Source organism: Halichoerus grypus, chromosome X, assembly GCF_964656455.1.
Source record: "Halichoerus grypus chromosome X, mHalGry1.hap1.1, whole genome shotgun sequence".
NCBI classification, from domain to species: Eukaryota; Metazoa; Chordata; class Mammalia; order Carnivora; family Phocidae; genus Halichoerus; species Halichoerus grypus.
The window spans coordinates 125675725-125690426 of NC_135727.1; the positions used below are offsets into that span (position 1 = coordinate 125675725).

Here is a 14702-nt window from a genome sequence, read left to right on the forward strand (position 1 = left end):
GAAACTGCCAATGCTCCTCTGTGAATAATGTATGCATTGTGATGTTAATGGGAGCAACAAATATGCAAAATAAATCGGCCTCTCGAGGACAAATCATGACAAATCAGAAAGGAAGTTCTCTGTATAAGGAGTTTTCAATCATACCTGAAACCTTACCCAATGAAGAAAGAAGTTCATCATCCTGGTGATTTGTGAGATAGGATAAATCCGTTTTTACCATCGCCCGTAACGGTAAGCTCTTTTTAGTACCTGAAATGTCTGAAACAACAGCCCTCGGGGCCGCACTGCGGGGTAACACGCCGGCAACCTGACAAAACAATTCCTCACTTGTGTTTTCTTTTTCGCCAGCAGAACCACCAACGATCATGGAGCAGTTTTATGAAGCGTCTACCTCTTCTAAGTGGGCTGCGGATGTCAGTCCCAAAACGCGAGGTGGGGAGACGCTTGAGTACCGTGGGCGTGTGAGCAAGGCAGTGTGCGGACTTTCAGTAGCCGCCCTACATAGGGCCCGGTCTGCAGGAATCGTGTTTTCTGCCCAAAGCCCGCCCAGATGGACGTACGGCCAGTCCTGGCGCCCTGATGGACGTACGGCCGGTCCTCACAGCCCAGATGGACGTACGGCCGGTCCTCACAGCCCAGATGGACGTACGGCCGGTCCTGGTGCCCAGATGGACGTACGGCCGGTCCTCACAGCCCAGATGGACGTACGGCCGGTCCTCACAGCCCAGATGGACGTACGGCCGGTCCTGGCACCCAGATGGACGTACGGCCGGTCCTCACAGCCCAGACGGACGTACGGCCGGTCCTGGCACCCAGATGGACGTACGGCCGGTCCTCACAGCCCAGATGGACGTACGGCCGGTCCTCACAGCCCAGATGGACGTACGGCCGGTCCTGACAGCCCAGACGGACGTACGGCCGGTCCTGGCGCCCAGACGGACGTACGGCCGGTCCTGGCGCCCAGACGGACGTACGGCCGGTCCTCACAGCCCAGACGGACGTACGGCCGGTCCTCACAGCCCAGACGGACGTACGGCCGGTCCTCACAGCCCAGATGGGCGTACGGCCGGTCCTGGCGCCCAGATGGACGTACGGCCGGTCCTCACAGCCCAGATGGGCGTACGGCCGGTCCTGACAGCCGAGATGAACGTACGGCCGGTCCTGACAGCCCAGATGGACGTACGGGCCAGTCCTGGCACCCAGATGGACGTACGGCCGGTCCTGACAGCCCAGACGGACGTACGGCCGGTCCTCACAGCCCAGACGGACGTACGGCCGGTCCTGGCGCCCAGATGGACGTACGGCCGGTTCTCACAGCCCAGATGGACGTAGGGCCGGTCCTGACAGCCCAGATGGACGTACGGCCAGTCGTGACAGCCCAGATGGACGTACGGCCGGTCCTGATGCCCAGTCGTCTCCCCGCGCTGCAGAGCGGTCTATTTTCACGTCTGCAGTGGCGCTGCCGAGGGAGGAGACTGCATGCATCTGCGGATGGATGCTCCCTCACTCAGCAGATCTGGGCGAAAGTCCCTGGCGGAAACCACGACCCCGCACAGGTTCAAGAAGGCTAATTTTAAACCCACAGAGGAAGCGTAAAGCGTCATGGGTATGCTGCAGATCCGTCTGCCGGGCTGACATCCTTTTACCTACTTTCCAATTACGCCCTGCGCCACGGGCACAACTCAGCACCACCAACCGCGTCTACAAAACCACTGCTGTTTCTCAAGTGCCTCGCTGCCCAGTGACACTGAAAAGGATGCAGAGGCTTCTGATAACCTTCAACCCACACTTACCACACGAGCCAGCAATCCCACGCCTACATGCTTACCCCAGAGCAACGAAAACCTATGTTCTCATGAAAACACCATACACAGATGTTTCTAGTAGCTTTACTCGTGATCATCAAGACCTGGAAACAAGTCAAATGCTCTTTAACAGGAGAATGGACAAGCCAACTGCTATACGTGTTCTTAAAACGGAATACGACTTAGCAACAAAGAGCCGATGGCCGACGCATCCGGCAGCACGACTGATTCTCCGGCGCAGGATGCTGAGAAGACCAGCCAGACTCCAGAGGCTGCACGCTGCCCGAGTCCACGGAGACAACCCTCCTGCAGAGGCAGGAGGCCGGGGACGGGGCACAGAGTGCAGCTTGCCAGGGGCTGTGCGGGGGAGAGGGTCTGATTACAAAGGGGCCAGGGGAGTTTCTGGGGTGATGGGCTTCTCTCCTATCATCTCGATGGTAACTGGTGCTTACAGGACTAGACACATTTGGCAAAAACTGTCAACCCATACTCTACAAAGGATGAATTTTACCGCATGAAAATTATACTCTCATTTAAAAGCACAGATGCAACCCATGCAGGTTGAGACTGCCGACCGAGACCATGGAAAGAGAGTCTGGTCACCATTTAGCTGCTGTGGAAAACCTGGCTCCAAACCCCCGGCCCGTCTCTCTGCTTTAGACTCAACCGTGACACTGACCCAGCTCCACGGACCATCCTTCCGTCCAGCCAGCAGGGAGCTGGCCCTGCGGACGCGACGTAACACAGACACTCCCTCTTCTAACAAATCCCCCAAACCCGTGCATTTCGGCTCCTTCACCAGCAGGGTCTGGGCACTCCAGGTGGCCAGCCTCCCTGCTTGTGTGAAGGGCCACCCTCCGGCAATGCTTCGTGTCCACTGACCCCCTTCCCAACTGGGTCTGGGAGAAACGATCTCCTTTATACCTTGGGATTTGGGGATGAAGCCCCAGAGGAAACAGACTCACAGCAACTCGCGTACTGACGTTTCCTGCTCTTCATACGGACTTGGAATAGGCGTCAGCTGCCCACGCGACATTCAGAAAAAAGCAGGGGCACACGACTCGCGATGCACCCAGGCTTCGGAGGACCTGCTCACACCAGCCTATGCGGGCTGAAACCCATTCCTACGCCTTGTTCCCTTGCTTCCATCAACCCTGGACAGTGAGGCGAGCTGAGGGCGGGCCGGGGGACCCTCAATCCGCTGCTTTACAAATGGCACAGCCGGTAACAGTGGCCACGCGATGAACCCCCGTAAGGCGGAGGCCAGCAAAGTCCTAGCCCTCAAAGCCGCACTGCCACAGTTCCGGCCCAAGCCAACTGGGCCACTCCGGTGCTGGAGCCCACAATCCCAGCTTCCTCCTGCCTCACCGGCAAGCCTTGCTCGCTTGTTCCTCACTGCACGCCAGCACGTGGGCTGGAACGTTCTGGGGCTGTCCCCGACCGGCGAGGCAAAGAGCACAGGGACCAGAGAACCAGCTGTCTACCTCACACAAGGCCATCCCCGGCCCGCCGCCCCCCTCCCCGCCCCGAACCCATCTTCCTCCACACAAGGCATTGGGATGGGGCCTGCTGCACAAGCCTTGCCAAGAGAGAACCTCCTGGTGCCTTCTGGCAGAGAAAGCCGCACTGGGAGGCGTTGAGGAATGAGTCACACCTATGGGAACATGGGCTTATTTTTGATGAGTGGCTGTAGGTGCGCGGGGGAGAGCAGAGATGCTTGAAGGGGAGGCACGATCTAGGGACGCATTTTCTCCGCGCCACCCCCCCCCCGCCCCCGGAGCTGGAAAGGAGACACCCATAGGCTGAGAAAAAGATCTTTGCCCTGGGTAGATGCTCAAGAAATATGTGCCAAACTGAAACTTGAGGATTTGAGAAAAATATGGAAAACGACCCCAAAAGGACCTCTTGTATTTCTTCTCCGCCTGCGTTTGAACACACCCTTGTGGGGGACTCCAGGACTCACGCGGTCCTTAGAGGAAAGCACAGGCATGGCTTTCTGGAAGACGCACGCCACACGTGTGTGTAAGGACTCGGACAGGCAGGACAGGAGCTCACAGATACAAAATCCACAGGGCTGAAATCCTATCCTCCTGGCCCCTGACTCCCCTGCTCAGCTGCCTGGTGAGAGGCTTTATCAACAAACACGAGAAAAGGAAGTGTGGCCTTTCTGGGGGAGGGACGGTTTCCATGTTTATTCAAAGAGGCCAGTGGCCTCCCCAGGGACCAGCCAACCGAGCACCCTCGCTCCAGGCTACCCAGGCTAGGCACAAGGTTTTCACATCACGTATTCATCCTGAGGTTCAGCTTGTGATTTCTTCACACATTCTGACTGTGTTTTTGCCTCCATCCTATCTTTGTGCAGAAGGATGCTCACAGAAAGGAATCTTGAATTCAATGCAGAAGGATGCTCACAGAAAGGAATCTTGAATTCAATGCTCAAAGTCCAAAGGACAGCACCCGTGCTCTAGGTGGGCGGTTCCCCAACTTCCCGGGCTGAGTAAGGTATGAGAGGCGTGCTAGTGACTCCCCAGATCCACAGGGCTGAGGTCATACACATTTTATCAATTTCTTTTATACTACGTTGGGCAACAGCCGGTCCAAATGATCTAATATATATGGAGAAAGAATGTGCACTTCCCATGAAAAATGCTAGCTGGGGTCCCCAGGGACAGAGATCCAGGACTAGATGGGGAGACGTGTCTGTTTATAACACACCACGTGTCCAGTGTTCTTCATTACTTTTGCCCAGGATAGCCATTTCCCTTTTTTTTTTTTGCAGGAGAGGAGAGGCTCTGGTGGGGCAAAGAACTTGTTCAAGGGTCAGAGCCTGAGCCATGTGGTCTGGATGGAACACCCGCCCAGCTCAGCCTTCCTGGCTGACTCTGGAACAGCCCGGACCCAGGGCCTCACAAGCTGGTTTCCCGTCATACTTGTCCATGTGTCTTTGGAAGACAGAGGCCCAGGAACTGGTTTCCTTTTTGAAAAATCAAGTTGCAGAACATAAACGATACGATACCAAGTGTATAAAGTTTACAAACGCACAAGGCCAACTGTGATGGGTTGAACTGTATCCTTCCCCAAATTCCTAAGTTGAAGCCCCAGGCCCCCTGGTACAGCTCGAAAAGTGACTTCATTTGGAAACAGGGTCACTGCAGATGTAATGCATTTAGATGAGGTTATACTGGAGTCTGGTGAGGCCCTAAATCAGGAGGGCTATTTCCAAAAGGAAAGGATCCTAAGGGGAAGAGCTACAAGAAGGAGAAATGTGACAAACTCGGACAGAGTTGTAGAAGCAGGCGGGGAGAAGGCCGTGCGACGCTGAAGGCTGACCTGGGCGTGATGCCTCGGCAAGCCGAGGAGCATCAGCGATGGTGGGCAACCCACCAGAAGCCAGCAGACAGGCATGGAACAGACCCCCTCAGGGCCTCGGAAGCAACCCCCACCACCCACACCTTGTACTTGGACTTGGGTCCTCCAGACGGTGAGACAATGTATTTCTGTTCGAGCTGCCCCGGACTGTGGTATTTTGTTACAGCAGCCGTCCCGAACTAATACCGCAGGGTCCACACTGCTTAGGAAGACACCGTGTGCACAATAAGTGCATGGGGACAACAGACACCAAACTGGGGGGGGGGGGCAGTTAGCACTGAAAAGAGAGAGGGGACGGCACCGCAGAGTTGAACACGGGCACCCGTCGGGCCTGGAACTGCTGTAGTTCTTAACTTGGGCGGGTAGGTGGTGACAACCATGTTTTTCATAAATGTCATTTTGTACGTCTCAAATGAAGTATTTTAAAGTTTTAAAAGTTTAAAGACAATATTTGCTTTAGAAATTAAAAATCTAATTAACATTAATTAAAAAAGAATTCAGAGTCTTGAGCATTTAAGAAAGCACCCACAAGCAAGCCACTAAATTGAGTGGAGGCTGCGCTGTGGGGGGCAGCTGCCACATTGTCTAATGCACGAATCCAGGCCCGGAGGCATCCGAGGACACCTCAGAGGGCTGTCCTTGTACTGTGACAAAGCCCGGCCAGCCCCCGGGGCTCGGGCTCTCGCCAGCCCCCTTCCCTGCCCACTGCCGGACACCAGCTGCTGTTCACAAGCCGCATCCTGTCCACAGGGAGCACACAGCCGGCCTGTTCATTGCGTATCGGAAAGTAATGGCTTGGTCATAATCAGAAGTGTCGGAAGAAACCAGAACTATTCCTAGGTTTTGGGAAATTGCCAAGGGCCCGTGCTGGGGTGTGGTTGAGGAGCTCAAACGATCAGTGGTCTTAAGGCTGAGAGGTTCACATATACACACACCATGAAGACACCAGCCCATCCATTAATGCCCCTTTCCAGGTCTACCCCAACTGCTCTTGACCGTAACTGCAATCTGATCTCATCTGGGCAGAAAGATCATGGGAAGAAAGAACACACGCCCCATCCCACCCCAGGAGCAGGGCAGCCCCAGAACCTTCTCTCCCTCAACTCTCTTAACAAGAACGTCGGTTGCTCTTCTTCTTCCCTAGCCTGGTTTCTCAATCAATGGTGGATGGTCCTGCACGTGGCATATTGCAGGTGAGTTTCCTACTGACAGAAACCCACGCCCCTTACCTGACTCCTGGAGATAGCGATACACCAGGAAGTTCACCTCGTCACTGGTTATGCTCATCTTAGCCTCACCTCGCAGCGATGAGGTCCGTACGATGCGGGAGCCACCCTCTGTGAGACGACAAGAAAAAGTGGGAAGAGAGTTTTGAAACACTGCCTATATTTTTGTCCTGGCATTCTTTTTTGAGACTGAAAATACCATACCCATGATGGGATAACCATGAAGGTAATTGTAATTTCATAATGACTGACACACACACACACACACACACACACACACACACACACACACCCCCCCCCAGGAGAAAGGTTTCAAAAAAATAAAAAGAGGAAAAGGCATTGGTGTATTTAATAAGGCTGGGATAGGGTCAGGAATAAACCACACCAATGATACGTGTGCACTGTGAGCACAACATACTTGATAACGAGCAGGAACGGAATCTTGAAGTGCACTCTGACGGGCTTGGGTGGATAAGACACTAAGCACTTTTCCAGACAGACAGAGAAGATTCATGAGTAGACCAGAAATCATGTCAACACCCCTAGGGCAGGTGACCACATGGACCAGATTGCACCTGTTGTTCTAGAAAAAGATTAATCACAGTACCTTTCACTCCAAGTTTAAGGGATAAACCCAATGGTCACTCTACCCATAGGCGGTAGGCAGCACTGAGAAGGAAAACACACATGAGGGAGGAGTGAAGTGTGCATGTCACATCATTTCTATAAAGAAGCCAGGTCTCAGGAAGATGGAGCACGGACACAGAGCAACCAAAAAGAGAGAATCTGATTTTCTCCACAATGATCCCAGTTGGCATATGAGCAAGCAAGCCCAGAGAGGAGAGAGAAGTCAATCAAGCAGCAGATCTCTTCTTACACACCAACAAACTAGAATGCACACATCAAACAACAGCACTCACTCCAAAAAGAGCCAAAGCCAAGAAAGGCCATGACACTTTTCAGTGAGGTCACCAACCCCAAACATTTTTGGCTGTTGGGGAACTGTCTTCAGAGTCCGCACCATACATTTTCAGGCATTTTTACTGATGGCAAAACTTTTATCATTAAATGAGAATTAACTTTTTGTTTATTGAGAATAAAGATTAAAGGACAAAGTAGACCTTCAAGGATTCACACTCAAGGCAGTTGTAAGGGACACACCCAGTGAGCCCCACCCTGCTAAGATCCCCTCCCCAAGTGTGCGCAGGACCTGTGACTCACTTCTACCCCACGGAATACATCAAAGGACAGGGATGTCACTCTCCTCCTTAGGTTATGCCCTAGGGTAAGGGTGACCAGATGTCATTCTCCTAATTATTACATAAGACTCTTAGTGGCCTAGAGAGAGACACTCTCCTGCCGGCCTCGAAGATAAAGGCTGTCATCATGAGAACTGCCCATGGAACTGGGGACAGCCCACAGGAAGCTTTGCACCTCAGTCCTACGACCACAAGGAATTGAAATTCTGCCCAGAACACGAGCTTGGAAGACAACGTCCTCCCCTCCGCCCGAGCTCCAAAGGCGGATGCAGCCCAGCGACCACCTTATCTGCAGCCTTGTGAGGCCCTTAGCAGGGAACCCAGCAAAGGCGTGCCTGGACTCGGGATCCAGACATACTGCCAGATGAGAAAGGTGTCGTTTCCAGCTACTGGGGAAATTTGCGGTCATCATTAGGCTGCAATGGAGAACCAATACACTGCCTCTTGGGTCATTCCCATTCTCACTTTAGTTACCAGAATTTTGCCACTCAAAAAGGCTTATCTTCTTTAGTTACTTTGGTGATATTCTGTACTTTTGTATATACTGAAAAGAAAACCTGACAGTCAAAATACAGGTCTGTCCTGAGGTTTATTTGCGTCCTGGGGAATTCACTCGTAAGACAGGGTTAGGAAAATATTAGAGACGAAATAAAAAGCTATGAAATCAGAGCATAACCAAATGGGGGGAAAAAAACCCATTATTGAAGGGAGAGGAAATAATAACAAAAACGTGTACCACAGAACGCTAACACTGAACGGACTTCTGGTGCCGTCACGTGCGGCAGTAACGATAAGTCAGTTACAAGGCCGAATTCACGCTGTTGTGAAGGGTCGGGCCGTGGGAAGGTCATAGGTCATGAGGGTGGAGCCCGCGTGAATGGGATTAGCGGCCCTTATAAAAGAGACCCCCAGAGAGCTCTTGGTCTTTCTGCCAAGTGAAGACACAAGGAGCACATGCCCATCTCGGGAACAGGAAGTGGAGCTTCACCAGATACCAAACCGGCCAGGGCCTTGGTCTCAGACTTCCAGCCTCCAGAGCCGCAAGAAGGACACGTCTGTGGGTGAAGCTGTCCCATCTGCACCACGTTGTCACCACAGTCTGAAATGCCTCAGACACCACCCTCGCTCCATTCTCTTTTATTCTGTCACGCTGGGTGCTCAGAAAGAAGTAAAATCTAACAGGCTCTTAGCGTCGGTGCTTCTGACATTTGGGGCCAGATGATCCTCTGTTCTGGGGCCGTCCTGGGCCCTGGACGATGCTGAGCAGCCTCCCTGGCCTCTATCTACTAGAGGCCAGCACAACCTCGCCCACCCCCTAGAGTTATGATGATCAGACACGTCTCCAGACGTTGCCAAATGTTCCAAATTGCAAAACTGCTGCTGGTTTTCTCTGGAGAAGAAAAATCAGCATTTTGTGTTTGATGGGAACCGCATTTACGAAGATGCAGGGAAACGCGGGGTCGGCTCACAGCTGTTGTTCAATGACACAGCCATGTAACTAAAAGTCATCCTTGAAAATGCACCGTAAGAGCCGGGCTTTTTCAGATAGCCTATGTAAAATCTTTCTAGAAGATTATCAGGAGTTTCATCAGAAAATAAAATATGGATTTCTTCTTTCAGCATCCAGATCTTTTCTGTTTTCTAAGGAGAAAATGTCCCAGCACCCCCAAGAGCCACGTTCTCATTCGCCACCCACAAGTGTCTGTAATAAATACAGGTGTCTGCAAATGTGTTCACACAGGACTCTGGAGCAGGAGACGATCCCATCCTCGAGACACCAAGGACTGTGGGCCATTTCTGTTAGTCTGGCGCTCCTCTTTTTCTTCATGCACCATCTTGTTTTCCAACTAGGAAAACTTCTGCTTCAGGTCTGGCTCTCCTGCTTTCTGATCATGGACTGAATTTGTCTCTAAATTTTTAAGTTAGGGTAAGCTTTTCCCAATACAGTGTTAACTTTTTAAGGGCTTTTTCACTTGTAAGCAGCAGAGAAAAGACAACAGAAAGCAGCCTTGGCCTGCAAGAGAGCCAAGTGAAATGTCATCTGGTCAGCAAGACTTGTCCTCTGTCCCCGACTGTTCTACGTCAACTACATAGTTTAATTTTTGAAAACACAGTAATTGGATCACACCTCCCCCACAACTGAACAACTTCTTAACTAGATTTTAAATGACTATTTCTTTTAAAATCTAATTCCAGGGGCGCCTGGGTGGCTGAGTCGGTGAAGCGTCCGGCTCTTGATTTTGCTCCGGTCTTGATTTCAGCGTAGTGAGATCGAGCCCCACGTCCGGCTCATGCTCAGCACAGAGTCTGCTGGAGATTCTTTCTGCCCTTGGCCCCTCCTCACGCACACATGCACACGAATGCTCTCTCTCAAATAAATAAATGAATCTTTTAGAAAAATAATAAAGGGGCACTGGATGGCTCAGTCGGTGAAGCGTCTGCCTTCAGCTCAGGTCATGAACCCGAGGTCCTGGGATGGAGCCCCACATCGGGCTCCCTGCTTGGCGGGGAGTCTGCTTCTCCCTCTCCCCCCTGCTTGTGCTCTCTCTCTCTCTCTCTCTCAAATAAATAAAATCTTTAAAAATAAATAAAATAAAAATACAACCTAACTCCAAAAAAAAAAAAAAAAAAAGGATTTACAGTAACCATTGAAGTACAACGTACATATATATTTTTTAGACTATTTCAATACAGACACAAGAACATTCTTTGAACTGACCATAAATCTAACAGCAGTAATTCAATCCACTTCAACTCCTTGGGTTGTTTTTTTGTTTTTTTTTTTTAAGATTTTATTTACTTATTTGAGCGAGAGAGCGCGCGAGCAGATGAGAGGGGCAGAGGGAGAAGCAGACTCCCCGCTAAGCAGCAAGCTTAGCTGGGGCGGCTGGTCTGTTTAGAGGCGCCGTAAGGCTGCCAAGGCCACCACAGCTCTGACTCTGGCTGGTGCTTGATTATCAGCACCGTGTATTAGTTCCAGCAAACTCCTCCTAGGAAAGAAAGCCGTGTGAAGGGCATGAGACGCCTTCACACGGAAAAGCAGCAGCTCCTTCACGTCAGATAAGCATCACTGGATCCTATCCCCATATTTACTGAAATCCTAGTGCTAATAAAACAGACACACGTGCTTTGCCCGGCATTTTCTGTGCTCAAGGAAAATGAGGAATGAGCGGGTAATGGAGAAATCACCGAGTATCTACTACATCCAAGGCATGGGGTTTCGGCAATACCAGCAATTAAACACATTCGTACACACACGGGCACCCACACTCACTCACACACACCTCTCCCTTTAAGCTGCTTAGTAAGACCTCTATGCAAATAACGAAAGGCTCCAATAGTTAAGCCCCCATAAGCCCCACAAAGTACTAGAGGGGGCGGCCGAGTTCCCAGGAGGGAAGCTTTGGAAGAGGGGAGGGTAAATTCCTGCTGATGAAGACAGCATCTGGGGAGGCAGATGGGAACTGGGAAGACAGTACAGGAACCGTGGGGGGGGGGGGGGGCGCTGCCGTGTAAGAACAGTTCTGACCTTGTATGATGTACCGAACGCTCCCCAGGACCCAGGGCAGGAAGGACGCCGTCTGTGCTAAGGTTTGATGTGAAACGCCATTAATGTCTATCATGTGGGGAGGAGGCTGGCTTGTGTCCTCTCTTCACTCTGGAAGAACGATTTTAGCGGGCACATGCCCGTGCTGCCCGTAATAAAGTCAGGGTACAAATGTGTGGGATTTGGGGCACCTGGGGGCTCAGAAGCCAGACAGCCTGATTTCTCATCATATCGCCATCCCTTCCTAGCTCCAGATCGATGGGCAGGTTACATGACTCAGTTTCTCATCTCCAAACGGAGGATAACGAAAGCCCCTACGCCTGGGAGAGGCTGGGAGGGCTAAACACTTTAAGAGAAGTTTTCAGAGCAGGCCCCCACGCACAGCAGAGATCCACGACCTGCCAGCTATTCCTCGTATTCAGCCAACAGTGCACATCCCTCCAAAGAGCGACTGAAGGGGGCCTTCTGGAGGCATCGGTGGGACACTCCACCCTCAGCAAATGGGCTCGGAGCCGGTCCCCGGTGGTCTGCAAACACGCAAGCGGCACGAGTCAAACCCGTCACAGCGAGCACCCTGTGCAGACGCCGTGTCCGGCTGGGGACACAGTGCGCGTTGCAACCCCGAGCTGGTTTCCAGAACGGCATCCGTGCCCAGCTCCAGTTCCGAGAACTCCAACGGGTGCTTTCCAACCTCTCCAGTTCCAGGATAAAAGAGAGCTCTCTCGGCACTGGGACACCCTCCTCGGCCTCAAACAGAAGGGAAACAACAACAAAAAACAAAAAACCGGACAGCTCTGGTTTCTTAAGGAGTGCACTCGGGTGCATTTTCTTGCCTGACCCAGGGGCGATCTGAGACACCTTCCATCAGGCTGATCTGAGGTCTTCAGTGCGCGGAAAGGGGAGAAGCGTCCCCCCACCCCGCCGCAAGCGAAGGCCACAACACCCCCTCCTGGAGCTGCCTGAAGACGAGGGGGCAGCGCACCCAGGGCTGACGGCCTGTGCGCAGCGGACCCGCCGAACAGAAGCGTTCCAGCACACTTGGTCACTTGGGGTTGAAGCCGTGGAGAAACGGAAGGAGAGTTATTTATAGTATTGCTTTTCTCAACTGCATCTCAAGGTGGCAGAAACTCCTATTTATCACGGTTCCCTTCCCAAATTAGTGCAAAGTTCAGTCGCAAGAGAAATGTTGGTGAAGGGTTTCATTTTATTTAGCACATACTTACCCGGTTTTCTAGGCTAGCATTCTCCCTGAAGAGAGGGGATCGCCCCAAAACAACAGAGTCCGAATGTCCATTTCATTATCTTAAACGTAATAACCCCAAGAGACCTACTTGGGAGTTGGTGCAAAACTGAAAGGCAGAAAGGGCCAGCGTCTTGCCAAGCAGGAGGGGGCCTTGTCCCGAAATAGTGAGCAAGGTCTACATGGATTAAAGGAGGAAAATAGTGCGAATCCAGTATCATTAGACGGGAGAAGTTTCTCTTCTAACAATCTGCCCCATTGTGAAACATTTTCCTAAACTCTCTTAAAGCACCCTTTTCCTCCAGGGATGGAAGAAAGTTTGTCTCATTTCTCGTCCCTCATAGCCTGTTGGCGTTGATGCTGGAAGAATCCATGGCTTAAAGTAATCTTCTGGAAAAGGCTCAGCTCTCCATGCAGCCTGAGGACCGAGAGCCAGAGTGCTGGAAAATCTGCTCGAAATGACCTCATCCTAACAAAAGGCACTTTCCGCCTTTCTCCGTGGACATTCTGACTAGAGTGTCGTGGGTCCTACCCTCCCTGTTCGCTTCCCTCATGATGTGTTTCTCTCTTTCAGTGGCAACTAGGTTTATTTTTATTACGCCATCAGTGACCAGTTGAAGATGAAATTTTTAATGCATGTAGTAACATTTGCATATCATCCTTTTCTAAAGTCTGCTTGGGGACCAGCTTACATTGGAGGTGAAAGAGGCTTGCTTTATCACTTTACATTATCTCCTTCTCCTACATAATTGTCATTAAGACAACATGTAGCTATTCAAACACTTTGCTGTTCAATGACAATATGATTCCATAAATTATGGCATTTACAGTTTGACCCCAATTACAGGAAAATTTACACATGGAAAATACTGGGGGAAAAATACATGAAAACATGAACAGGGGTTTCATGGTAGTTGCTTAACTTAGTTGGGCTTAGCGTCATTTACCAATGAGTAGATGTCTTTTATTTTACAGTAAGAAAAGATACCCCCAAAGGTAAGATTTTTCACTAAGCTTACAGTTATTTACTTGCAGTCAAATGGCCCAAAATTATAAACATAATCAAACAGCTATCATTTTATTACTAGAGTCCTAGCAACAATATTACCATATAAAATATGGGAATAAACCAGTAAAATAAGATAAAGTCCGTAAAAGAATATTTCATGACTGGGGAAAATGTCCACGAGACAGTGTCATGTAGCAAAAAAGTAGGTTTCAAGATGGAACGTGCATGATGCCAAATTTTGTTTTGCAGGCACGTGTGTGTTCCCACACACACACACACGGAAGATAACTCTCCAAAAAAGTCTCACATCTACTTCTGGGGGTGGAATTTCGCTAGAGTTCTCTGTGTGTGCTTTTCGTATTTTCCAAATCTTCTCCTATGAACGTGAACTGTTTGCACATTCATTAAAATGTAATTAAAACCTGGCAGAGTCTGCAGAAATAATCTGCATGAGAACAGCTCTGCACTTCTAAGTAGGAAATGAGGCTACAGGGTTGGGAGCGCAGAGGAGGGGCTCCCGTGTTAGAAAAATAATGCCGCTCTTCACGGAACAAAACAACCTCCCCGGGGTGCGGCATTCAGAAAGGGTCCTTTCTGCGCTTGGCCACCCTTCTGGGTTAATTCATGGCTGGCTGGGGCCTTCATCCAAAACCCGTGTGCACATCAATGGCAGATGCTGACGTGACAGGAAAGGCGTCCGGTCCCTGGGGTTACCCCCGAAACCATCTGTGTGCCTCCCAAGTGGCCACAGAGTCCTCTCTCCAACTCTGCAAGCTCGCCACCCTATTTACTGACCCATCTCTGCCTGTCCGGGGGAAGACCCCGAAGGAGGCCTTCCTCAAAGTGTTCCACCTAGTAACAGCAAACCGCTGCTCAGACAGCCCGCGTCACAAGGGGCAGACCACGGACACACGACAGCACGACCGTCCTTTCCTCGTCCCGTCCTCTCCCACACTACAATGCGAGCTCACGCACCCCAGACTTCCCAGCACACGGTCGTGGAGACACCGCCAGTGACGGCCCCCACGTAAGAGCTCTGCTTTCCCCATCATGTTGGTTTAAGCCAATACTTGCGAAGAATCTGTGTATCAGTGTCCAGACTGAATTACCTTTAAGACTGAAAAACCGGAAGCAGCTTCTCTACAACGTACATGAGGTCCTCACACGAATTTTAGGAGACGTGCAGGCTGGTGATGAAGCCTCTGAGACACTGTGATTCTCACCACATATGCAGGATTTATTTTGGC

At 51.1% G+C, this 14702-nt stretch overlaps 1 protein-coding gene across 7 annotated transcripts in view; it reads right to left on the bottom strand.

The window, feature by feature from the left end:
• The window catches only part of TBL1X (transducin beta like 1 X-linked), a 214863-nt gene that overhangs the window by 44865 nt on the left and 155296 nt on the right, over window positions 1–14702 (bottom strand). For all 7 annotated transcript variants that reach the window (XM_078064799.1, XM_078064800.1, XM_078064798.1 and 4 more), the window contains one exon: window positions 6404–6511. In XM_078064799.1, the coding sequence (XP_077920925.1) occupies window positions 6404–6461 (58 nt within the window). In that variant the 5' untranslated portion in view covers window positions 6462–6511. The remainder of the gene's footprint in view (window positions 1–6403; window positions 6512–14702) is intronic.